This window comes from Phascolarctos cinereus, unplaced genomic scaffold, assembly GCF_003287225.1.
Source record: "Phascolarctos cinereus isolate Bilbo 61053 unplaced genomic scaffold, phaCin_HiC Scaffold_9;HRSCAF=440, whole genome shotgun sequence".
Taxonomy (NCBI): Eukaryota; Metazoa; Chordata; class Mammalia; order Diprotodontia; family Phascolarctidae; genus Phascolarctos; species Phascolarctos cinereus.
The window spans coordinates 204,546,837-204,574,387 of record NW_027556402.1 but is presented as its reverse complement, the minus strand read 5'-3'; the positions used below and the strand labels follow the sequence as shown (position 1 = coordinate 204,574,387).

Sequence of the window (27,551 nt, the reverse complement as noted above, 5' to 3'; positions counted from 1 at the left end):
GGTCACAAGAGGACCAGGAAAGAGAATGTCGCTGCTTAAGCAGATGTCTCAGCCTCAAAGCCACCTTCCCTCCTAGAAAAATCATTCTGTGAACAGATTTGGCTGATGAGCTACAGCTATTTTTGTATATTACAGAAAACACACAAGCAAACTGCTGCTGCGCCATTTAAAGTATTCAATAGCTATAAGTTGAGATTAAGCAAAATTTAGATTAGCAACTCCAAATCAGAGATAGTGTTTTTCAAAATATTGTGGTAACATGAATCTTTTCCAAGGTTTATGGAAGAACATGGATCTTTTCCTAAATTAATGGGGAAAAAAGCCAGTATTCTGACAACTGTTTTTCTACGTAAGACAATTGCAATTGACACAAAGAACAAAACAATTCAGTGTTTCTCGGATAGAATGCCTGCCTTTCTAGTACTGCCAGAAGAGGTCTGCTCATTTCTGTTTGTACTTGACCAAAGTCTGTCTCTTTGGTTCTTTGTGGTAGAGGACGCTGGCATACCAGGGCAGTAGTGTTGAAATGAGATCAAGTAAAGAATCATATAAAGAGTCATATTTATTAAGCTAATCCACATAGACAAAAAGTAAACTTTTAATAATGCTCACTTGTTTTTCAGATCTTAATTTTTTTTTTCTTTTCCCTCTTACAGACACCAAAGATGTTGACCAGAAAGATTAAGCTTTGGGACATAAATGCCCATATCACATGCCGCCTGTGCAATGGATACCTAATTGATGCTACCACTGTAACGGAGTGTTTGCATACCTGTATGTATAGAAGTTATTTTAGAATGTCAAAAATTTTTAAAATTCAGGTGACATAGGTCCCTGATTTCTGGCTGAAGATCATTTTATGCTGGAGATAATTGAGCCAAGTATGAAAAAAACTACCATTTTAATTCCAGAGTATACAGTGGAAGGGCATAGGAAAAGAGACTAAAGTTGGTTTTATGGAATTTTAATCGTAGTAATTTGTAGTAGGAGCAACAAATGGGAAAATAAAAAATAGTTGAAGTGGTATATTTAAGAAAGTTGAATTATGTGATGACAGGGTTTGTCTTTATAATCATTATAGAAATTGGAGAAATTAAATTGCTTGTATATAAAATGTGCAGAAGCTATAATATATTAAATTTCTTAAAAATTAGTTAACCTGTGATGTTTAAACAATTTCCACTTACTGGGAATTACTTATAAATTACTTATGGGAAAACTACTTATGGGAAAAAGCCAGCCACAGGCAGTTATCCTAGTACAGAAAGTATATTCAGAATTGACACATGGGAGATAGCAGAGAGACCTGATTCTTACAGAACTGGTTAATAGACATAGCCCTTTATTATAGAACATATTAAGGAAGAATCCTATATCCAATTTTTAAAAATTGACAAATTTATTTGTATTACAAAAATATATGCAGAATATTTTTGAACTGACATTACCCATCATCAGTTTTGATGGCTCTAGAGTAAAAATTGAGGGCTTATTGACCCAAATGATGTGACAAGGGACCAGTGAGCTAAAGAACGGGCAGTATGATTTTTGTTCATAAGAAAAGTTCTAAAGAATCCCTGGCAAGGTTTTCTTCCATGATAGTCAAAGTGAAAACTGTGGTAAAGGCAGAGGGACCTAGGGATGTATTGTTAAATGGTTAAAAAAAAAAAGTTAAAAATGATTAAAAAAAAAAAGACAGGATACACTTTTTAGTTTAATCTACGTTATTAACATTTTCCCCATCAGTTTTTAAGTGTAGACAGTAAATCAAACTCTGGTTGTTAGTGTTTGACAATTTCCAATGTTTAAATTTGTAATTATTTTCAAAGTACAAATGCTCCCACTGAAAATTTAGCAATTGTTTCTTGCTCCAGTTTCGGCTCACAGTACACTCCTGGTAAGAACGCTAAACACATAAGCTTCACATTGAGGAAGAGCAAACGTGGTTCCTACCTTGGAAAGCCGAACTTAAATAAACTAATCTGTTAGTGAACTAATCTGTGTCGTGTGAACAAGGGGAATTAGTAGTCATAATTTAATTAGATCCAGGATCAGCAGATTTGCTTTGGATTATTATAATAGCGCAAATTTATGTAGCACTTTACAGTTAACATAGCATTCCTCACAACAACCCTATGAAACAAACAGTGCAAGAATTATTTTACTTTTTATAGATTACATTTTTTAGATTAGACTGAACCTTAGTTTCTTCAGTTGTCGTGAAGGAGGTGACTTGCCTAATATTGAATAATCAATGATGTGTCTTTGACTCCAAGTCCAGTGCTGCCCCAAAATTTAGGAGCTAGACAAATTTATCAGTATATTAAAAAGTGCTTTTCAATGTTAAAAAAAAAGCACATTTCAGATCCTAAAACCTATTAACCATTTTAAAAACATTTGAGGCTGAGAGATTAGAAGGAGAAAGTCAGGATTATATTATTTGTGACCTAAAACCATGACCTCACAAAAGACTGGGAATTTTCTCTCATTGAGGTAGATTTTCTACTTTCCTAAATGTGCATGAGGAACACTTAGGTATGCTTTAAGGCAACAAGGAGGATTCCAGTGCTAGGGGCTTTACCTCCCTCCTTTACATTCCTGAGCAAGCAGATGAGGAGGGAAGAAGAGTGTAGAGACCCCTTATTAAATACAAAAATATGATGCTAGAAGGCTAGGACAACCAGAAATATTTGAAATTAGTGATTGTTGGAGCAAGGGCCATGAGTTGAGGGTCTGCAAGGTAAAGTATAATTTGTGATAGACTTCAGCAAGCCCATAATGGGGAAATATGGTATCATAAAATTTAGAGATGGAAAGGACCTTCAGACTTTGACTCTAAATCAAATGCTTTTTGTCACTATAATAATATGCTACTTCCTCCCCTTTTTTGTGGTGCACCAGCTGATGACAGGAGAAGGAGGTAGAAGCTGGTCTAGGTGCCTGCTCAAACATGCTTTTTCTTGCATTGGGTGGAATCCAGACTCAACATGACACATGTGTTGCTTAATAAGAATCCTAATATATGCAGTGTATTACATAAAGCCATGCATTTGAGTTTACATTTATTTTACTGTTAATTACTATTGAAAATATTAGACACTGTGATAAAATTTCTAAATGTTACATAGTGATTGGTACTCAAGATTGATAAACTCTGCTTTAGACTTTACAAAAAGACAGACAAGATTAGAGGTCAAATGAAGATACCATGAAAAATGTAGGTGAAGAGGCCACCTGATGTGGCAGAAAGAGCCCTAGACTGAGTCTTGATCCCCAGGTTGTGATCCTGACTCACCTGCAAGCATGTTCACTTCTTTGGAGCTCAGTGTGTTCATCTGGACAAGAATGGAGTTGAACCAGATGATTTCAAAGTTCTGCTTTAATGGTAACGTCAGTGGTAGGAGAAATGGGCATGTAGTGCCACCAGACCTGTTTTGATAAGTGATCTGCAGGGAGAAATTGAGGGACATTTTTAAATTTGCAAATGGCGCTAAGCACAGGGACATGTCAGAGCAGCAGAGTCTGTGCAAAACCGGCCGTTAGTTCATGCCTTAGATCAGGGGTGTCAGCTACCTGCCCACACCATTCCCAGTACAGCCCGAAGCAGATTAAAGTGGAATTGGGAAACATTTAACAGACTAAATAAAAACACAATAAAAGAGAGATAATGTTGGGATGTGGTTTTCTAAGTCAATATGTTCCCACAGGGATCCAGATGTAGGGTTTGGTAGCCCCTGTTTTTATTTGAGTTAGACACCATTGCTTTACACCACCTCCCTGAACTATTCCTCCCACCCCAGTATCATCTTAATTATCATAAGTAAACCACCATATGTCAAAAACTAATTAGAAATAATGGGCCCTGCCTTCTCTAGGATTACAGAAGAAAACTTAAGGTATGGAAAAGATAGGAGACAGGATATTCTGTTAGATGAGTTCTAAGGCCCTCACAAATTGTCATGCAATAATGCTGGAGAGCCTAGAACTCGGCATCATTGTACTAGCAGTGGGCCTTTTGCCTTGGCTTTTCAGGAGAGCAGCTATGTCATGTGACTCAGCTGCTTACAGCTTCCTTTATTGTCACTCTTGAGTGTGTAGCAAAGAACTACCTGTCTCATGGTCAGCAGGAAGTGACAGCAGGGTGACCCTGACAATTTCTCATAAACATAAAATAGAATATAAATACCCTAAATACTCTTTAGTATTATGTATATATTTTAATGCTTTATGAACCCGTTTGTTTGATCATTTAACATTTTAGCTTGTACTGCAATTGAATTTTTTTTTTGCATTATCTTAACTGAAAGGTAGATGTCACTGTGTAACTTTAGAATGTGGTTCCTATAATCTTAAGCATTTTAAGTGTGGTGTATGTACTAAGGATTATTAATATGCCAGTGGGTGATACATCTGAGGATTCTGGGGAACGTTGGTTTTTAAAACATGATGAAAGCCTACCTCCCACCCCTACCCTGCAGAGAGTGAAAATGGAAAAAGCAAATTAGAGATGTTTTTCTGGTAATTATGATAAGGGAAAATAAAACTCATTCAGATATACTTTTTGGTTAGTTATATTTTTAGATGCTGATGGGGTAGCTTGTTCAAAATGATTGCAGTTGACTTATACTCAGCTTTAACCAGTCCAGAATATTCTGATGCCTGATTCTTGAAGGTGAAGCTGATATCATACACTCCCTGGCCAGAGCTACGAGGTCTGGCTGTACGAGACCACCAAGGACCAGCTGAGCTACAGGATGCACAGCAGCCCCTGCAGCTAGTCTGCTGAAGTGTGGAGGGGCTGCAGTCTTGCCCACAACAATGAAAAAATCATTTCAGTCTTAAGTTAGTTCAGAGGAAAGGTTTTGACCTTTAAGTGTTAGTCTAAGTGAAAATGCTTTTAAAAAACAAACTTACAATGAAAATTGTTCAGATTCTGAAACTTCAGTCCTGTTACCTTGTAGCTCTTGATACTCCTCTTCAGACCTGAATCAGTTTGTCCTTCTCTTCCATTTTTCATCTTTTGTCCCCAAAACACAAAAAAGCAAGCAGAGTAGATTGAATGAGGTGGGGGAGCGGGGAGGAGGGCTTTGCTGTTGATCCAAAACTTTTTGTCCACTGTCAGCCTAGGGGTGATAGAGGGTCAAATCATATCCTCCCTGAAGCCAGGAACAAGGTATGCATTTGAAAATTTGAAGAATGAGCTTTTGAAATCTTTAGAAATACATGGTGACTCATTTTTAGGCACTGAAAGATATTCATAATAGTTTATATGAGCACTTTCTAATTTGGGAATTTAGTTTTCTAACTTTAAATATACTTTTGAAAACAGTCTGTAGAAGTTGCCTGGTAAAGTATTTGGAAGAAAATAACACTTGTCCTACGTGTAGAATTGTTATTCATCAGAGTCATCCGCTGCAATATATTGGGTAAGTACCCATTATAAGAGAGGAAGAAGATATGAAATTATTGGTGCGTGAAAATAACTTGTGTATTGGTATAGTAACAGCATATTGGTATGGTGAAATTATTCATCTTTTTTTTAAATTTAATTTTATAGATATGTATTTCCTTTGTGGCTAATTATGCTAATTAATGACATTTTGTCCTGGTGTGGATTAAAATACAGTTCCTCATGCGTATACCAAGTGCCCCTTTTCTGTTCTTCTGCTTTTAGGGCATGCCACTGTAGGTTATGATGCCTGTTGGCCTAAAGAACTACACAGTTTCTTTAAAATGAAGTAATCTCTGTTTACTCCACAAATATTTGTCCAAATGGAATAACAATATAAATTGGAAGATTGAATTTTAAGGGTAATTTAGAATTTCATATTTTAAAATAAATTTTAAAAAATTATTTTTCAGAAATTAAATTTGACTAATTTTTTTTACTTATAATAATTTTTTTATGTTTACACAACATTTCAAACTTAATGTAAAAGTGCAGTAAGTTCTGACCTTCTAGAAGGGCTTTGCTGAGAGAGTCCTTTAGGTCTACTGTCCAGAGAGTTGTTCAACAACTAGGCTCTTGTCTACAGTTAAGGATGACTTATATGCTTATAGAAGGGGAAAATTCTTAAAACCCTGACCTGTTCCTGGTCCTCCCTTCGTATGGGGAATGACTGTGACAGTGTCTTCACATCTACATTGAGTCAGTCAGTCAACATTTACCCGTTGGGCACAGAATAGTTCATGAGGTACTAGGGCAAGACATATGAGGCTCCTGCCTTCAATTTCTCAACCATTTACTACGTGAAAGGCTCTGAAGATGCAAAAACCAAAACCAAAGATTCTTAGACTTCAGGTAAATTACCTTCTTTTATGGGGCTACAACATAGAGCCAGATAAGATAACACTAGCAAGCTGGGATCCGGGAGGATTGCAGAGGAGATGGTAGCCCCTGAGCTAGATTTTAAGGGAGTGATTATCTTTGGAGGTCGAGGTGGGCCTGAGGCGAAGCTTGTGTGAGCACCTGGAGGGAGAAGGCAGAATGGGGAACTTGGGGAATAGTCAATTTTGAATAGAACAGAGGATGCCTTAAAGGAAAAGGGCAAGAAATAAAGCTGGAAAGGCAGGTAGGAACCAGATCGAGGAGACCCTTGAATATCAGGCTGAATTTGGATTTTGTCTTAGAGAAATAAGGAGTCATGAAGCTTTTTTGAACAATGAAGTGTATATAAGCTGCACTTGTGGATTATGGCTGTAAAGAAGTAGTTACAGAAGAGCTGTCCAGGTTGGCTGGAATGAAGCCGAGTCCCTTGATAGAGGGAAGGGGGCAAGAGAGATAAAGAGAAGAAGGGAGAGAGGAGGAGGAGATTTTCTGAGAGGGAGCCCTGCCTGCTCAGATACAATTAAGGTCCTTGATGAAGAGTGCTTTCAGTGTCCAGGGCAGTACCTGTGAAAACAGCTGCTCTTTAATTATTTGAAGCCCTTCAATGTTAACACCTCTGCACCTGTTCTTGAGTTTACCTTGTTCATTTGCCCAGCCATTAATTACCTGAGTTGCTGATACTTCTGTCCCAATATAGTCTGGACTCAGTGACCCGGACCTGATTTCACTACAAACCCCATAGGTGAATCTAGTATATGACTTAGACTATTGACTTTTAAACTTCCCAGCTGGAAGTTTAACATCATTGTGGTAGCAGAAAAGAAAAAGAAATTTTGCTTTGTTTTTGACATGTTAAGTTTTAAGTGGCTGTGAATTCTTCAAATGGAGATTTTTAGAAAGAAATAGAGAATTGGAAAGAAGATGATGTATCCAAACTGAAGATGGTAGATTTGTAAATCTGTAAATCTCCATATAGATTCAGTAGGATTGATTTTGTTATCCAAGTATTCTGTCTTTTGATACAATGGCTTCTTAAAAATGCATCTTAAAATGAAGTGTTTGAAGATCTTGACTATGCTTGCTCTCCTAACCCTGCACATATATCTTTGGCCACTGGCTATAGCTGGGAAGTGAAACGTTTCTGAAGTCTTAAGGAATCATCAAGTGAGTAGGGGCAGTACAGGGTGAGGCAATGAAAAGTCAGGATTGCCTATATTTAAAGGGAACAGAAGTTTGGATGGGCAGGAATTCTGTCAGAGAATTAAACTTTGCCTTAATTTAGAAAACAGAAATGAATTGCCACTTTTCTAAGTTCTATTCTGTGACTGGGGGTGAGATGGTTAGAAAATAATGTCGCAAACAGTGGTTTAAAAAAAATCTCTTATTTGAGAAAGACTCTGCTATGAGCTCTACTCCTAAGTTTGTCCAAAGCTTTTTCTCTAGGCTAAATGTCCTTTTATTTGTACGGCATCCTAGTTACCCTACTCTTAACACCTGTTATCTTATCAGTGTTTTTCCTAAGATGTGGCTACCAGAATTGAACACAGTACTTCCAATATAGTCTGACTGGGGCAGAGTAAAGTGGATGTCATTTTCCTTATTCGGGATATTATGTCTTGCATAATACTGTCTAAGATGTGTTAGCTGCTGTGACTGTCATGTTACACTGTTGTCCCATTGAGCTTTCCACTAACCCTTCTCCCCCCATAGTCTCCTTCAAATGAACCATTATCTAGCCATGCCCCTCCTTCTTTGCTTGTAAAGTTAATTCTTCTAACCCAAGAGAGCAGAAATGGGGATTATGGCAACAGAGTATGGACTTTGGCAGATCCCACCAATTTGGAAATTCTTTGAATGTGAACCCAGCAACTGAGTATGTGTTTGGCATTAGAGGGCTAATGTAGTTTGCAAAGGTTCATCTTTAAAATATTGATGGCAAGTGTTTTTTTGGCCACATCAGCTCAAAGAAGATAGTCTGTTTAGCAGTGGAGGAGTTATGTTACATTGTTGGAGAGCTTATGCGCACTGATACATTCACAAATCTTTGGATGAATTAAGCTTTAAAGAAGAGTTTTTAAGTAGAGCCTAGAGCAGAAACTATATAACGTAATCTTAGGAAGTCGGCAGAAACCCTTCCTGTTTCTTTAGAAAGACTGGGGATTATTCCAGCCAATGAAAATCACTGTTGATTAGGTTATTGGATCCCATTAACCACCAGAGGTGTGTACTGCTACACTCTGCAATTTAATATACTTGTTGATAGTAGAATATCGAGATGAAAGATAAGGCGTCATCAGTTCTTTTGTCTTTGCAAGTTTTCATACGTAAACTTAAACCTTTGCCTCTTTGAAAGCACAAATTTTGGTATTAGAGAAAACAGTCAACTAAATAGAGTCTTTTATTTAAGTTAAATCTATTCTTCTTGATTCAACTAAAAGTTGACCCCATGCGGCTCTTCTTGTTGTTTTGTCTCTACCCTTTGGAGTGTGGCTAAGACTTTGGTTCCAGTGGCAGCTGTCATTTTTGAGATAATTATCAGGCTCTCAAGTTGGGTGTTTTCTGAAGCTTTTTGCAGTACTTGCAAGGAAGGGAGGATTGCGTTATTGGTGTGCCTGAATATTAATAGCAGTAGCTTAGAAAAAAACTGTTGTTCTTTAAATAGCTTTTTAACATATAACAAGGCCTGAATTCATGTTGCCCAAATCATAGAGTTTTACTATGTCTCATTAAAATTATTCTATTTCACAAATTTGTCTAGTAAGGAATTTATTTGGCAGCTGGCTCATATATAGTGCTCACAGCTAGGTGCTGCGGTGAATAGAGCACTAAGCCTGGAGTCAGACAGACTTGAATTCAAATGTGGCCTCAAATGATCTGTGTGACCCTGGGCAAGTCACTTAATGCTTCTGTTTGCCTTAGTTTTCTCAGCTGTAAAATGGGGATAATAACAGTACTTACTTCATAGGATCGTTGTGAGGATAAAATTAGGTGTCAGTTGTAAAGCACTTAGCACATTGCCTGACACAAAGTAGGTTCTGTATAAATGCTTATTCCCTTTCCCATTCTCTCCCTTTCTTCATGACAATCACATTTTGAAATTACACCTGAAATCTTATAGGTCATGATGGTATCCCTCCATTGTTTTTTGTTGATACTTTACAGGTTTTTTTTAACATTACTAAAATTTCACCCAGTATCTCCCCTGCCCTCCCAGAGAACCATCCCATACATATACATATATAATATATATATATATATATATATATATATATATATAAAACAAAGAATATTTGTAAAGGGAAAAAAAAGAGAAAATATATCAGCAAAACTTATCAATACTTCAAAAAAGTATGGGCATATGTTCAGTGTCCTCTGCCAAAGAGTGGCCACTTTCATTGATGAAGTTAGTTAAATACTAATTAGTGTCTTTCACCATAGATAAGTGTATAGAGATTTTCCAAAATAAAAATGACTATCTTGGAATGGTATAGTCATCTGAGGACCATCAGAAAACATTGAGGGCCTCATTGTACATGATGTTCTGCCAGTGCTATTACAAAACTGTGTCAACTCAGAGCATGCCTATTGGTGCTTATGCTTTAATATTGGAAATTATGGTAGGGCTTTCCAACTCTGGATCTATGATATTATGATTCTGTATACATATTTAAGACAATTCTGTTTTTCCCTTTCAGAACCCAGAATAATTTAGAAATATAGATGATTAAAATGCTCTTTTATATTTTTATACTTTTCCATAAGTTAGTAATTTTTCATGGATGTATGATCCCTAACTTACATAATATGTTCATTTAACAAAGTGTATTCTTAACATTATAATTTTTAAAAAATATGTTTATGGCTTTTAGCTTTTTAAGAATGAGAAACAGAATGTATCCCATTGGATTCTTTTACAGTGCAAAAAATGAATACTTCCAAACCTTTGTGATTTTGTGTATTGCTTAATGCAAGATAGAAAAAGAAATTTAAAAAGAACACTTCAATTTTCATCTTAATGTAATTTCAGATGTTTTTTAATTGTAATTTTGTTTTTGCTTTTTTTGCCAGTCATGACAGGACAATGCAAGATATTGTTTACAAATTGGTACCAGGCCTCCAAGAAGGTAAGTCTTACTATATCAAAATTTAGTTACAAAACATGTCATTAATAGCAGAAATGCCATGGAATTTCTTCTCTCACCTGTTTTTCCTCTTGCATGTATGTATGTCTTGTATGTCCCTCAAATCTCTGATATTAAATGGATTTTTTAAAATCTCTTATAATTTGCCACTTTTTCACCATGATCTGTCTTGTATTCATAACCTCTTTTCTATTTCTATGGAAAGACCTTGTCTATGATCACTTTGTATATGCACAAAAATGTTCTTTTTTGGGGGAGTTTCCTCTGGTCAGTCTGACCTATTCTGTAGTATCCTGGCAGTGTAATTCAGTGAGCTTTGTAAGTCAGCCTAGTGTTCATTCTCCTAGTCTAACCCAGCACGCATTCATTAGGTGCATACTGTCTGCAAGGCATTGTGTGAAGTGATAGAAAGTAGAAGAATCCCTGTCTTCAAGAAGTTCATAGTCTGCCAGGGAGGTAGAACATGGAAACAAACACACGTTCGGGGGTGTGTGTGTGTGTGTGTGTGTAGGTTTTATTGGTGCCTTTTGTTTGTACATCATAGTCATTTATAGATGAGCATTTTCTTTGGTAAACAAGCCCTCTCTCATAACAAAGGAAAACAGTTAAGGAAAAACAGGTTTATCTATGCAATATTAGGACCCTGAAATTGCCAACCTCTCAGCCAAGTGAAGGAGGTATGTTTCATTACCTGCTTCTAGGGGTTTTTATTGAAATAACTAGATTTTAGCTCCCTTTAAGTATTCTTTTCATTTACATCAGTGTAGTCATTTTATATATTCTTTTGGTTCTGCTTATTTCACTTTGCATTTGTTTATACCAGCCTGTGTTTCTTTGAATTTCTTGTATTTATCACATCCATGTATGGTTTTTCCAGACTTTGCCTAGTCAGTTGGCACTCATTTTTTCGTTCTTGACTCCCACAAAAATGCTGCTACATACACAATAACTTGAGAAAGGAGAGAAAACTAACAGTTAGTGATGGGCGTGGAGATCAAGGACATCTTCCGGTTGGAGGATACAGTTGAGCGGAATCTTGAAGGAAGCTAGAAATTTTAAGAGGCAAAGATGAGGAAGGAATATATTCTAGACTTGGGGAACAGTTTGTATAAAGGTATGGAGATGGGTGGCAGAATGCCGAGTTTGTTTTCTTTTTTTCTTTTTTTTAAATTTTATTAATTTATTTTGATTTACCAATAATCACTTCCATATGCTTTTGAGCTGAAAGTTTTTCTCCCCCTTCCTCCCCCCAACCCTCCCCAAGATGGCACACAATCTGATATAGGCTTTACATTTACTTTCCTATTAAACATATTTTCACATTAGTGAAGTTGTAAGTAAAAATTAAAACCAATAGGAGGAACCATCAGAAAGATGAAACAAAACTCAACAGAAGGTAAAAATAAGTGATAGCGATTTCACTTCCATGGTTCTTTCTTTGGATGTGGACAGCATTTTCCATCCCGAGGCCTCTGGAAGTGTCTTAGATCCTTGTAATGCTGAGAAGGGTTCAGTTTAACAATCTTAGTCATCGCATAACGTGGCTGTTACTGTGTACAAAGTCCTCTTGGTTCTGCTCACTCCACTCAGCACAGAATGCCGAGTTTGAAGGGCCTTTAATGACGTGGTTAGACATAGTCAGATTTTATTGAAAAATTATTTTAGCAGGTATGTTGAGACTATGTAGTATAGCTGTTAAGCAGTAAACTCCTTGAGAGAGCGCATATAGGATGTCTTATCTAAGGCTTAACGTGGTGTTCTGCGCAGTGTAGATACTTGATAAATGTATGCCTTCTCAGTGACGCAACAGTGTATTGAGGATAGAAATGTGGTCCATGGAGTCTCGTGTTACAAATAGGTCTGATCATGTCACTACCCTGCTCAGTAAACTTCAGTGACTTCCTGTTGCCTCCAGGAGCAAATACAAAGTGTTCTGCTGGCCATTCATACCCTATCGTAACCTAGCCCCTTCCTGCCTTTCCAGTCTTCTTACACTTCATTCCTTCACACATACTCTTCAGTCCACTGACACTGGCTTCCTAGGTGTTTCATGAATAAGCTCCATTTCTCAGCTCTGGGCGTTTTCTTTGACTGTCCTTCATGCCTGGAATACTTTCACTCCTTTACTTTGACTGCTGACCTCCTGGGCTTCCTTTAAGAGGGAACTAAAATGCTACTTTCTACAAAAAGTCTTCCCTAATCTCTCTTAATTCCAGTGCTTTCCCTCTTTCAGTTATTTTCTGTTTATCCTGTACATAGCTTACTTTGTATATATTTTGTTGTCTCCTCCATTAGATGGTAAGTTCCTTGAGGGCAGGAACTATTGCTTCTTTTTGTATCCCTGCACAGTGCCTGGCACATGGTAGGTGCTTAATAAATATTTATAGAATAGAAGATAGGATAAGAAGGATAAGGACTAAGAAAAAAAGCCATTGGATTTGGCTAGAAGTTAGGGACCGTTGAAAGATTACTTTCAGCAGATGAGGACAGAATCGATGTTGGGGGGCAGCTAGGTGGCACAGTGGATAGAATACCACCAGCCCTGGAGTCAGGAGGACCTGAGTTCAAATCTGGCCTCAGACCACACACTTGACACTTAGTAGCTGTGTGACCCTGGGCAAGTCACTTAACCTCAATTGCTTTAAAAAAAATCGGTGTTAGGCGAAGGCTACTTTTTCATGAGGTTTTTCAGTGAAACTCACACATAGTAGGTTTGAGGACACTTTAATAGGACTGGAGACACTTTATCAATTTCCTAGGTCAGTGGTAAGAAGTCATTAAAAAGGGAGAAATTGAATATGAGAAAGAGAATAAGAACTTGCAGAGAGAGAATATGAATGAATGAGAATGAATGATGCAGCAAGTTTCTGAATTTCTGGAGAAGGTAGGCTGGCATGGGATTGAGGATGGGGGTGAAATTTAGCCTTGGCGAAGCTGAAGGAATAGGCAGTCTGATTAGTGGATGGAGTTCTGGACCTGGAGTCAGAAATATCTAGGTTCAGATTCCAATTTTTATATTTACTAATTGTATGAACCTCAGAACTAACCTCATGCGACTCCCTAAACACTACTACTAAGTCATATAACCAGGTTATGATCTGCCTGCATTTGGTGGAGGGAGTTCCTACATCAGAATTTCCTAATACTGACAAAAATCACAACTGCTTCTCATTTACCCATGAGGTCAGTAATGTGTCTGTCTTTGATACTAGAGAGAAGAAGGAGAAAATAGACGGGGGTGGGGGGGGTGGGGGTGGGGAGAGATGGAAAGAGAGAGAGAGAGAGAGAGAATGGGAGAGACAGGGAGAGGGAAATGAGAGGGGGAGGGAGAGACAGAGAGGAGAGGGAGAGAGAGGTGAAGATACTAAGATGTTGACAGTTTGGAGGGAGAAGTATTAAGGAACCTTAGCTTAGTTGGCCTTAATTTTCTCAAGGAAGTAGAAAGCAAAGTCAGTTGTATTTAAAGAGAAGAGAAGCTGTGGAATTGGAGGATTGATCAAAGGAAAAGGTTTGGAATACTCATAGGGGTTGGGGGAAAATGAGATAGGGAAGCATAATTACTACATAAAAAGATTGCTAAGTAGCAGTGAAGATTTGTGTGAGCCCTGCTATTTTATGAAAACAAACAGGTTATGGAAATTTCTTTAATCCTATATTCCTTTGGTGGGTTCTTTGTACTTACATCTGAATCCTATCCCAGAACGTAAGTTCATTCTAAACTCATGCTCTGGATTTCAGCAACTTGCCTCAGCTACCTTCTCCCTTTCCCTCTGGGGCTGCCTTCTTCATTCACCCCTGTGACCCTCCTCTCCCATTGTTGAGCCCTTCCCACTATCTCCATTTTGAGGAAGGGCCCACCTATCCCTCATTCTCTAGGTCTCACCATCTCCATGCTAGTACCACCTGCCTACCCCACCCCCTGCTTTTCAACTCCTTTTTGTATGTTGTCTTCTCCTGAAATGGAGTTGAGGGGAATCTGGGACTATAATGTCTGGGTGTGAGAGCTCTTCACACTATCTATTCTTTTGGCTGTGTAGACCTATACGTTTCTGAGCCTCTCTCATCTCAAGTTGGAAAATCTCCCTCACTAGCATAGGAGAGACTTCTTGGATGAGTCTTATTCAGAGGAGGAAGGAGAGACATTTTAGAACAGAAATTTTCCTTTAATTGTAATTTTTAGAATTTGGGGAGGGAAGAAATGATCACCTTGGGCTTGATTCACTCAAGCACTTAATACTAATGGCCTGATACAGAAGTATTTTCACTCCCCCAGCTTTTGTCTTCTGGCCTGTAGAATAGCTGTGAAGTTTTTGCCCTATTCATTTGGAATCAGAGAAGCGTTCTTTGCCTCATCTTTGAAAGCTTTATACAGAATGTGGTAGTCACCAACAAAGGTAATCATGTTTTTGATGTCTAGATCATTCATTTGAGTCTTTTACACCCTCTTCAGTATGATCCAAAGCATAAATTTTCTTATTTGTATTGCATAGTTTCAATACTTTTTCATGGTCCTTTCTCAGTTTAGGTGAAATCAGAACTTTGTATGATGTGCATATTCCAATAGGCCATTAATCCCTTTTAAAAACACTTCATGGGGTACAGGGTAAGCTTCATTGGACTTGAATTGTGTTTAAATGGAAACTACTTTAAAGGAGGTATTGTTTCTTTCTTTTTGTTTTTTGCCATCTCAGTTTCTTACCTCCATCTCTCCTTCTACCTTCTTGGCTCTGCTAGCTACCAATCTTGCACCCCAGAATACACATGTAGGAAAATCAAAAGCATCAATACCCAGCCAAGTTCACAACATTTCTGTTAAATAGATTGACTGCTTTATGAACTAGGATTTGCAAAGACATCTATTTTATAGGATCTTTCATTTTATCAAATTCCTTTGAGGCAGATCAGCAAAGCTCTTAACTATGAGCCATCTGGTAGGACAGGAAAATAATTCTGCTTAGTAGAATGCATTCTTAAATTGGTATTCATTAAATAGGATCTTACTTGTATTATTCAAACAGTTAAGACTAGTGGCAAAGGTTTCAATTCTTGTACCTGTTGAAACACAATCTTAGTAATAGTACACCATGTCTCTACCCAGCACTGTTGGTCTGAAGCCAATACTCTTGAGATAGTAGCAAGTACCATTTTGGAAATTTCCTCTGGAAGAGGCAAAATGTTTTATTTTGAAGTTCTATGACCTTAAATGGAAGAGATCTCCCTTTTTGCTGTTCATACAACATTTTCACGGACTATGTGTTATACCTAGGGCACAGATTTAGCAGCTTCACAGCTGTGGCCAAAAAGACAGAGTGGGACGCAGGTGGAGGCAGTGAGAGAGTAAAGAAATAAGGGCTAGCCAGAAATGAAGTTTTAAGGGTTGCCCAAAAGAAGTCGTAGGCAACAAGAATTGACCAGGATGTAATCTGAACCCATACAAATCACAGCAGAGAATATAAATGAACACGGGTTCTAACAAAAGCAGAGAGCCATCTATTAAAGGGTTAGTAATGCCAGGGTCAAAATTTAAACTTTACAAGGTAAATAAATTGTTCTGAAATCATCTTTCTGGGCACTGTCTACATTTAACAGCTGGTCTTACAGCTGGCCCGGCATTGGCATTGTTACCCAGTAGGGGTTCCAGGTCTCCTAAGTCCTTTACAGGAGGCAGAGAAAAGGACCTGACAGAGGGGAGGAGGAAGGTGTGTCACACTCTATGACTTTTCAGGGTCTTCATTGTCAGATTCTTACCCCAAAAGAACAGGACTGATGGTTTACAGCTATTAAATTGTAACTGACATCCATTTGTCTTTCTCACTGGTGGAGAAGGGTAGATTAGGCAGTAGTCTCACCATGATTTCTCTGTGTGTGTATGTATATATATTTAAAAATATTGCTAGCTATATTTAAAAATATTGCTAGCTTTCATTTTATATCATCTACGTTATTTCCAAATTGGTATTTCATCACAATGATATACCACAATTTGTTTAGCCATTCCCCAATTGATAGGCATCCCCTCAGTTTCCAGCATCTCTTGAGCAGAGCTGCGACCAGGTCTTATGCTTCCTTCCCTCTCCCCCCTTTTTTTAAGGAGCACTCACTACCTAGATTCAGCATCTAGGTGAATGTAAGTGTCAAATGTTTGGTCCGAGTCTGGATTTGAACTCCGGTCCTCCTGACATCAGGGCAGGTGCTCTCTCCACTGCACCACCTAGCTGCCCCTTAGGTGAATGTTTCAATTTGACTTCCCGCTACCAAGTCTAACTACTTTCTACCAGTGTACCACCAGAATACCAGCTAATGTACCATACACTTCCATAAAGGGTTATTAACTAACTACTTATTTCTACTGACCCTTGTTTTTTTCCTGACAGTGTATTTAGTTGGGTGGGAGAATGTGTGTGTGTGTGTGTGTGTGTGTGTGTGTGTGTGTGTGTGTGTGTGTGTATCTCTTCCTCTGTACATGCGGACTGCTGATATTTTTAAATTAATAAAATATATTAAAGATAAGGAGGCAAATGTTCTAAATTATTAGGGAAATTTCTCATATGCATCTTTGTTTTTAACTGTGATCTGTTCCCTTGCCTTTGATCTGAGATCTGATCTGAGAAACTGAGATATGATCAACTAGATGTATGAGAGCAAGTTTTTTATTACTTCAACAGTAAGTCTATCTGAGTCCCCTTTGATTCTAATTTTGCATTATCTGAAATTTGCCAGGAGATAGAAATCCTTACTTGCACACCAACTGATACATAAGGTACGTTTTCAGAATAGCAATATTCTGAAAATGTGTGTAACTTTCCTTAGTAAACATCAAATCAGAGCAAAGGGAAGAATGAAAAGCAGGAGCACCTGATAATTCACAAGCCATCTGGCTGAATAACTGAGAATTGACTATATATATGTAGCAAGTTGACAGCATCTGAACTGTCTCTGAATTTTCACTTTTAATAAATGTTAGGGGCCCATATTACAAGTAATAGTTTGTGAAAAAGATTAGAAAGAACAGATAACCTCTGATTAGCCAATAAATTACTATGTGCAAAGTAGGTGCTTAGTAATCCTGATTGAATAGGGTGGCACAGAAGGAGGTTGTTAATAGGTGTGTTTAGCAAAGAGCTGTTTATCACTTGTACCTCAGATGAACACTTTTTGAACACTCTCAATTATGCTAGGCATGCTATATGGGAAGGACAAGAGATCTTGTTTGTGGACATTAGATTGGAAGCATTTAATTTCAGAACTGGAATATAGATGGATCATGCAGGCCATTCCCCTCATTTTACAAATGAGAAAACAGAGGCCCAGATTGGGGAAGGAGTTTATAGTGGTCACACAATGATTTGGACAGCTGCACATAATTGTATTTTTATTTAAGGAGGCTTGCAGGTTATTCATTTGCATAACCAGGTTTCATTCAGCACCTCCTGTTTGCATTTAACAAACTCAAGCCCACTCAGGAGTGACTGAATCAAGACTGGAACCTTTTATCCTGATTCTCTCCATTACATCAGACTGTCTCTATCCCTAGAGCAATTTACTGTCTAAGTGACCAGTTTTCTTCAGTTGACAGCCGTTTTGGTATGAGATCTTACTGTTGATGGGGTAGAGTTTTAACGTGATAAAAGCATTCTATGTTAAAATAAAAGATAAATGTTGTTTTTAATAGCGGAAATGAGGAAACAGAGGGAATTCTATCACAAATTAGGCATGGAAGTGCCAGGAGACATCAAAGGGGAGACTTGCTCTGCAAAGCAGCACTTAGACTCACATCGGAATGGTAAGTCATCTTCCTAACTAGCTATTGTGGCAATCAGCAATACTAAGAATCTCTTTAAACTTTGTTAAACTTTAGAAGCTTTACTTGACACTCAGATTCTGTGCTTGGTATTCTGTATTCTAATGTAACTTCTATTTTTTTGAACATTTATGGGCAGTCATGAACCTTGGTACAGATAATGACATGTGAAGATAATATACAGATACTGAAAGTGAAGAAACATTTTCTCTTGAAGGGCCAGGAAACACAGAGGTTGTGAATAAAAAGATTGTTTACTCTGGAATACATTTTCACAAAGAAAATGAGAGGGAAACTATTATAACACCTGGCATTTTGTCAGAGCAGATATCACAGGCAGAGGAAATGTATAGAATCGAGTGAGGGAAAGGCAATAAGGAAGTATGTTCCACAACAGGTATTCTCAGAGAAGATAGTTGAGGCTTGCCTTTAACTGTTGTACCTGAAGTTCCTGCACCCTTTGTGCTTGAGGCAATAGAAATCAACTGGGAATAAAATCTCTTTTCTGAACTAGTTCAAGTGATTTGATACTTTAGCATTCATATTTCACTAATCTCACTGACCTCTGAATTCCAACTTGAGACATTAAGCCCCTTGGACTTTCTTGTTCCCTGAGCTGATTTGACTTTCTGGTTTCAGATACCTGTTGTACTTGAACTCTGACTGTCCCATGTCCTCGCCTGCATACCATCTGCCATTGTCATCATCTCTAGGTGCATTGGTTATTAGCTTGCCTCTCTCCTACACACACACACACACACACACACACACATACCCTTCTCAGTTGGACAGGACCTTGGAAGTCATCTAGTCCAACCAAAACCTGAATAAAAATAACTATACCAAACAAGTGGAAATCTAGTGCTTGCCTGAAGACCACAAGTGCAGGGGAACCCACTACCTCCCAAGGTATCCCATTCCACTTTGAGATTTTGCTTAATTATTAAGAATCTTTTTCTGGCTTTAAGACTAAATTTACCTATTTGCAACTTCTACTCATTTTTCATAGTTTTGCCTTCTGAGAGCAGAGTCTAATCCTTCCATGTGATAACACAATTACCTCTTCTTTTACCCCAAGTCTTACTTTCTGTAAGCCAAACATCCTCAGTTCTTTTAGCTTATAGGAAATCAACTTGAGACCTTTAAACATCCTGGTAATTCTCTTGTGGATACTCTAAGCTTTTATAAATGTCCTCCCTAAAATATGGTGTCCAGAATTGTACATAACATTCTAAATATCTGATTAAGGTAGAGGCCAGCTGTCATTTCCCTGCTCCTATGAACGGTACTTCTCTCGACATTCTGTCATCACTGAGTATTTTCTAGGGTTTATTTACAAGGAACAAGAGAAAAGACACAGTCATTAGACCTGTGTGAAAAAAAAAAAAACTATCCTGTTTTAGACTGAATGGCACCTTTTCTTTCTAACTTGATCCTTAACTAACGTTCTGTAAATCTAGGCACAGTTCATCTTTCTGCTTCGTGGCCTCAAATGAGAGTGCTTGCTTCTCTTTAGAACAAAATTCCCAGTTTGAGGATTTGCCCAAATGAGCTCTCTGAATCAGATTTATTGGTTCATTTTCACAGTCCCAGTTCAGTCTTAGCCAGTCAGAATGCCTAATGCTCTGGGAGCCTTGTGATTTTTCATTTTGTTATTTGTAATAGTTAATTAATATCTCCTTCCTCCTCCAAAGGGAAAACCAGGTAAATAACAATCAGGTACCATGTTCCCATCATCTCAAAACTGTAGATGATCAGATACATATAGCTTTATAGATAATTCTGTGATCCCATCAGTATGAGTATCGATTACAAGCTTTTATGCCACTTCATCTTGTACTATTCTTATCTCTGTTTTTCTATAAATCCTCTGTAGAGGATTCACCCCCACATTTGGAGTCCTTCCTGTCGTTCAAGACTGTCAGTATGGATACAGTTCAGTTCTTCCAGTTGTGCCTATCAACTTGCAGGTCATAGATAAAGATTTCACATTAAGAGAACTAGCTGTGAAATTAACCTGGGATGCAGTTCTCAGCACTCTATGTGTGGGGGACACCCCCCCCCCCGACACACACAGTTTGCCATCATCTTCCTTGTGGAAGTTGAAGAGGCCGCACAGAACCAAAAGCTGTTTTTTATTTTTACCCGTTTCATGGACTTCTCTGGTCCCTAAATTCATTACTTGATATGTCACCTTCTGGTGATGAGCTGCTCTGTACTTAGCAAGCCAGACACAGTCAGAGTCTTTCTTGCTTGGTAGAATCTTCAGGAAATTGTGTCTACTTGCACAGCCTTCAAGGTTCCTTCCATGTTACAGTGAGTTCTTAGAGTAGGACATTTTAACAGAGGTTCATCTTAAACAAGTTCAGCCTAATAGACACGAGAAGTCACTTCCTTAAAAAAAAAAGTTTTACTGACTTTTTATTTTTATATCATGAACATTTCTCCCCATATCCCTACCTTTCACCCTCCAAGAAAGCCTCCTATATGATAAATGTTTTTTATTCATTTGCTTTTTAAATCAAAAGAGAAAGAAGATGAAAAAAATCAACAAAAATGTTTAAGAATTTTCTGGGCAGCAGGGTGAAGCATCTAAGAATGTGAGGATAAAGGATAGACTTCTAGAGATGAGTAGTATCCTCTGTGATTTCACCATGGTGAGAAAGGGGCACTCTTGAGCCTCCATCATCAGAGGTTCACATAGAAAGATGAAGTCTAACCACTAAGGAAGTCTGCTCTTCTCAGGTAGTCTAGTTGCAACCCCATACAGGCTTGCGACCCACAGTTTAAGAAGCACTATAGGGGTCATGAGTGGAAAAAGTTTAAGAAGCCCTGGTCTAACCCTTAGTTTGACTTGGCCTTAAGTGAAGGATTAATATCGTGTGTATTCTCCCCAGTTACTGTAGTATTAAATGCATTGATAATTTTCATTGATACATGAAATGAGCTAAATTACTTAATGTTTTTTATTGGTAGAGTATTTTTTCCCTTTTCTTAACCTTTCTGCTTTTCTTTCTGGGTTAACAGTGACTGGTGTTAAATATTAACTCCTGGAACGCTTTATTCCTAAAGGCTAAAACTTTTTTAACAGGAAAGATTCTATTTTTTTAAAATCAACAGTAATAAAACTTTCTTAACAACTTTTAGATAATATGGGAATACATATAGATTTTTCCTTTAGAACTTAGAATGAAAAAAAATTACTAATTTCCTCTTAAACATTAAATCATGTCAGATGCTCTAAGAGCTGCCAATATAGAAAAGACGAGGTAGATATCAGTATACCTTGTGATAATTTATCAAATATTATAGGGTGAGATACCTATTCAGGAGACTTCTTATCTGATAGTAAGTAACTGGGATCTGGGAAATGATCTAGTTTTAAGGAAGGCCGTGTTCTTTTAGAATCCATTGCACTTAGTTATCTGCCTTTGACTTTGCGTGTGTTCTACATTCAGATACTCTGCTTACTGTTTTATTTAGACTTTATGTGTTTTGATATCACCTTAACTTACACTGTGTAGACTTGAGTAATGAACAAGACATTCTGGGTTTCATCAGTAAAGTATTTACCTTTGCATTAAAGGTGAAACAAAAGCCGATGACAGTTCCAATAAAGAAACATCAGAAGAAAAACAAGAGGAGGATAATGACTACCACAGAAGTGATGAACAGGTAGTTTATTTTTCCATCAATATTCATGTCTTAAAATGCTCTTGTGATGGTATTTACGTTTCTGGACATGTAACATCTAGCGTATTTTAAAAGTTCATAAGCCCGTTGGAAGCCTGTGGCTTTACCCCGATATGTTTTCTTCTTAACAGGTAATGACGTGAAGTCATCTGCACATTGGCTTCACAAAAGCATGATCCATCATTAAGCCTAGACTGAGGTAGATTTTAAAGAGAATTAGCTGTTCGATGAACGTCCTAAGAATTTTAGGATTTCTCTAATTTGATGTGCCAATTTTAGGTGTTCTTATGGAGCTTACATTATAGTAAAGCAATAAATAGATGCAGATAACTATAGTATTGAATATTATGTGATAATCACATCAGATTGTTATGTCAGGTCAGAAGGGGATTAACTCCTTGAGGGATTAGAAAAGGCTTCCTAGAAGAGGGGGTGTTTGAGTTAACCTCTAAACAACGAGTAAGAATTCAGCAGGTGGCAAGAGATAAGGGAGGGCATTCTAGCTGTGCACAACAGGAGGGCAAAAGATAGGAGTGAGTTGGTGGGTGTCTAAAGTTTAGGTCAGATTCTTAACTTTGTGTTATGGACACCTGTAGACTCCCTTCTCAGAACAGCATTTTTAAATGAATTAAGTAAAATACATAGGGTAACAAGAGAAACCAGTGTACTGAAATGAAGTTTTTGAAGCATTTAAAAATTCATAGACCCCCGGGTCAAGAATCCATGTTCTAGAGTAATAGGAACCAAGACTAGAAAGATGGGTTATAGAGGACCTAGAGCACACCTGGGGGGAAATGGTTGAACTTTACTTGGCAGATAGTAGGGAACTATTGAAGCCTTTTGAACAGAGGATCAACGTAACTACACAATTTATAAAACAAGATTATCCTTATAGCAACTAAAAGGATGGTTTGGAGGGAGAACAGGTCTTTAACATGGTGGGCACTTAATAAACGCTTGTTGGATTAGAGATAGGAAAACATGTTGGAAGATTACTGCCCTTGTCTGGGTGGGTAGTAAATGAGAATCTGTACCTGGGCAACTGGAGTAGAATAGAGAACGAGGGCGCTAATGCAAGATGTGCGGGAGTGTGCTCAAGGCAGCTTTGGGGTGTGGAAACCAAGAGCCAGTGGTTACATTTTCAGTGTGAGCATTTACACTTTGGAAACGGGCAGATGCTACAGATCAGGATGTGACTGAACGTTTCGTTGATTGTCTCAATCTAAGAAGGTGACAGAAAAAAATCATGGTAATAATACAAAGTAAACTCAAAGGTATGTCGTGCGTAGTTTGTTTTGTTTTGTTTTGTTTTTGAGAGCTGATTATTAAACATTTACCAGCATACCCCTGAAGATATGTTACCAAAGTTGAATGAATAGGATCCTAGAATTGATGGGATTTGAGAAGGGAATTCAGAAAGATAACCCCAGAATCACAGATACAGGAAACTGGATGGTACTTACAGAGACAGAAGTCAAGAAATAAGGAGGAGGAGTAGGTTTAAAGAGAAAGAAAATAAATTGAGTTTGGTACAGTTTGAGTTCCAGTAGCCAGTAGAACATATAGGAAACAATTTCCAATAGATACTTGGAGATGTAAATCTAATTTCTAAAGAGAGTAGGAGATATTTGTGAGTCATCTAACTGGAGATTGTAGTTAAAAATTAGATTGCCAAGGGAGAAAGTATAAAGACAGACAAGAAGAGAGCTGAAGGCAGACCCTTAAGGAACACCATGAAGAAAATGAGGAGTGGATGAAGGAGACAAAGAGGAGAGATTAGAAAGACAGAGAGTGTAGCATTTCTGAAGCCGAGGGAGGAGCAAGGCTCCCTGAGCATTGACTGGTCAGCAGTGTTACATCCACAAGGATTGTGATTGAAGAAAGGCCATTGGGTTTGATATTGAGAGCTTATTGCAGACCTTTTAGGAAGCTATCTCATTAGGATTGTGGAAATGAGAGCATGAGGACAGGGAGTTGGAAAGATAGAGTGTAGTAAGGAAAGAAAAGAGTTAGACACAGACATATTTTTCAAAAAGTTCAGCAGTAAAGGAAAGGATAAAGATAAGACAGCAGCCAGCTGAGTAGCTAAGAGGATCAAGGAAAACTTTGCTAGGTTTGGAAGACTTGAGCATGCTCTTGCAGTCAGATGTGGAGGAGGTGTTATCAGAAGATGGGAGTAATGGGATGACTGTTGCAGCCAGGTCTTAGATGAGGCAAGAGGAAAGGGATCAGTGATGTAGTTGGAAGGGGGGTGTTTTAGGAGGAGTAGAGATACCTTGTATCTCATGCTGCTTTTTTTGAAAGGTGGAGTAAGGAAGCTGCGAACCAATGTTGATCTGTTCTTTTAATCCTAGATAAAATCTTGTCCTATAATCCTTTACTCAGGAAAACCTAGGTCCTAAACCAACCTGAGACACTTACTAACTGGGTAACCTGGGGGGAGTCATATAACCCCTCTGAGCCTCGGGTTCCTCATCTGTAAAATGGGGGTATTAATAGCACCTACCTCACAGGGCTGTTGTGAGGGTCCAATGACTAATGTATGTAAAGTGCTTTGCAAACCTTAAAGTACTACATAAATGTGAGCTATTGCTACCTTCTAGGATATTGTTTGCCAAATTGTTCTGTGGACCCTGTTGTTTTGCACAATATGAATAAGGATTTTGTGAGAAGATTTGATGTTAGTGGTACTTTTCCCTCAAATATTAAATATGAAATACTCATTTGGTAATTTTTTTTGTTACAGAAATAGAATTGATTTTGTTTTTCTCCAAGATTTCCCTAACTTTTTGTTTATACTGTAGGTATTCCTTATTCCAAATCCCCCTGTATTTATGGACTCCATCAATATATTTCATTTCAAGCCCCAAAATGTTCAATGGCCAAATAAGGGAAAAGCTGCTCTGGGAAATAGGAAAATAATTCATGTGATTATGAACATAACCAGTGTACAGAAATCCATATGTTTCCAAACATATTGATGGTACCACATGCATACAGAAAATAATGGTTTCTTTTTGTGAAACAAACACATCCCTTTGGATTAGTGATCAGCTTAAAGAAAGCTGATCTTTATTAATCATTTATTATCCATATCAATCTTTATTAAGGAGAAAAAACTTATGAAATATTTATAGGTGAGAGTTTATTTTCAGGACTAAAAGCAACCAGTTTCTTTTTATCTGGTCATCACATTACCTAGTGATACATAGAGAAATAGAAATCCAAATCACGAAAGATTGTGATTTTGGGTGAGTCATAAAGCACAATATTCTGTCACTCCAGATCTAAGTCTCTATAAAGCATAATGTCTAATTCTCTCTATGATTATAAGTCTTAGAAAGACGACAGGTACATCTTCTTGAATGGCTTCTTCACCTTCTTCTTTGAGGCTTGTTTCAGTATTTTGATGGATCCACTCTATGTGCTGGAGGCTGTCCTGACATTTAGTGATAGAGCACATGGGCTGTCTCTATATCAGTTATCTCTTGTTCTTACTGTGTAACCAACCCATCTTGTTTTCCCTGGTAACTTCTTTTTCCCTGTTTCCCTTGCATAATTCTTAGTTGGAAATGTGTTGAAGCCTATTCATGACAACCATGTACCCCTCTCCATTGGTCTCTGGGTATTCCTCAACTTCACTTCTTTGAAGATTGTGATATTCCATAACTTGTGGCCATGCAGCATCACTGAAAAGAAATTTGTGGTTAACAAGATGGACCTTTGGTCATCTTCCTTTTATGAGAGCGTTGGGGTACTACGGTTGTGGATATGGTTATGTATGCTGTTAGACACGATCGATATTTCAGTGGTTTTGCTGCTTGTTACAAAGGAAGGCTCTTTGAGTGGTGGGAGGCTGGGGGGGAGGTGGGTATATTGGGAAATTAATATGGTGTAAAAACAAAGCCTTCAATAAATTTTTTTTTAATGGACTCTTGTTTTGGAGAGAAGCTTGTGGTCATTACAAGAACTATGTAATTTCCCAAAGATTACTCTCTTCCTCCTATTCAGTACCTGGACCCAGCACATTCACAATGCCTGTATTAGATTGTATTGCTCAGATGGACCAACTCTATGGGTTGTCCATTCAACTGCATATAAAATCTAGACAATAAGCATTCTTCATCTATTTCACTTGTCCTATGTACATAATTAGGCCAAATTGTCTTGAGTGATTATGGGTCTAATTTAAGAGGCTGTGCAGTATTTCTGGGCTTGATACAATCAGCAGGATGTCATTTGCAGACAGGAACATCTGGAAGACCTGAATCATCAATAGGGAATCTAGCTTTCCTTTGTACCCTATACACTACATTTGTGATGGTGGCAAAACACCTTTGATGAACTGAACATGTTTCCCCATTTTATGCTACACTTGATATTTAATGACATGAGGTTCATTGAATGAAGTTATCTCTTGTTAACTTTTTCAAGGAATTTTTTATAATTTTGGGCACCTTTTTGGAGGAAAGCCCTTAATTTAAGCCAGTACTTGACTAAATCATACTGCTTAAAAAAAAGTCAACAAACAATAAACACAACGAGATTTTATATTCTTTATGATATCTAATTGACTGTGAGATTATAAGGACATGTTCTGCTGCAGAATGTAATTAGCAAAAGCTTGCCTGTTTCCTCATTTTTTCATCAATGTGACCTCAATGTTTGTAAGTTATTTTCACAAAAAGTTTGTAAAAATGGAAAAGAAGGCACACAGGTCAATAGTTGTTAATATTTTCTCATTCACCTTTTTTACATAACAGTAAGATCTGAAATTTTTGTCAAGTTTTTCTTCTCTCCTTTTTGAGATGTCTTGAAATTGATACCGTAGCACCCTAAGAAGTGCGGCCCTCTCAGCTGTGACCTCTTTGTGTGTGCCTGATGGTCCAGCTGCTCTTTCTTTTTTTATTTTCTTTACTAATGTTACTGCTTTCTTATGTAGTATCACATCAAAGGCTGTGCTGTCTGAATGTTGTGGCTTTACTGTCACTTTGTAGTGAAAATAATTTGTTAAAAAAAAAAAGCTTTACATCTATTTTGCATTTTTTCATCTGTAAGCATTTTTTCAGTTTTATCATTAAATGTTCAAGATGACTATGCTTAGTTGGATTTCTCACCAAAGCTTTTCTCTCAAGCTGCTTCCCCTCCACTGATTCTTGCTGTTTTATAAGGCAGTGCTTCTCATAAGTTTAAACACCTGTCTAAGATCTTACAAGTTAGTCTGTTCTATAAATGGGCATTGCCCTTGGTGACTGTCTCTGTGCTTTGCAAAGAGAACAAGGTAGTTTTGTTTTGTCAGTTTGTTGACATTGATTAAATTTTATTTTTTTTTTAAGAAATGGTAAATGTCTAGGTCGAAGTCTGTTCTTTATCCAGTCCCCTTTTTGAGGCATCAGTTATTTGTTTAAATGGGTTATGAGTTGCCTCAGTTGTATGTCATATCTTCATCTCGTTTTTATCCTTTTTTTCTAATTTGATACTGATTTTATTTTTGCTGAGTTGGTGGGCTGACTCTAGATTTAGAAATAACTCAATCAGTAATTAGTATTAAAATATCTTTGCTCTAGTGTGGTTTTTTTGACTCATG

At 37.6% G+C, this 27,551-nt stretch overlaps 1 protein-coding gene across 7 annotated transcripts in view; it reads left to right on the top strand.

The window, feature by feature from the left end:
• Window positions 1-27,551, top strand: part of PCGF3 (polycomb group ring finger 3) — a 126,207-nt gene that overhangs the window by 76,318 nt on the left and 22,338 nt on the right. For all 7 annotated transcript variants that reach the window (XM_021005281.2, XM_078148484.1, XM_078148482.1 and 4 more), the window contains 5 exons: window positions 657-774; window positions 5,330-5,426; window positions 10,397-10,452; window positions 18,143-18,253; window positions 21,858-21,946. In XM_021005281.2, the coding sequence (XP_020860940.1) occupies window positions 666-774; window positions 5,330-5,426; window positions 10,397-10,452; window positions 18,143-18,253; window positions 21,858-21,946 (462 nt within the window). In that variant the 5' untranslated portion in view covers window positions 657-665. The remainder of the gene's footprint in view (window positions 1-656; window positions 775-5,329; window positions 5,427-10,396; window positions 10,453-18,142; window positions 18,254-21,857; window positions 21,947-27,551) is intronic.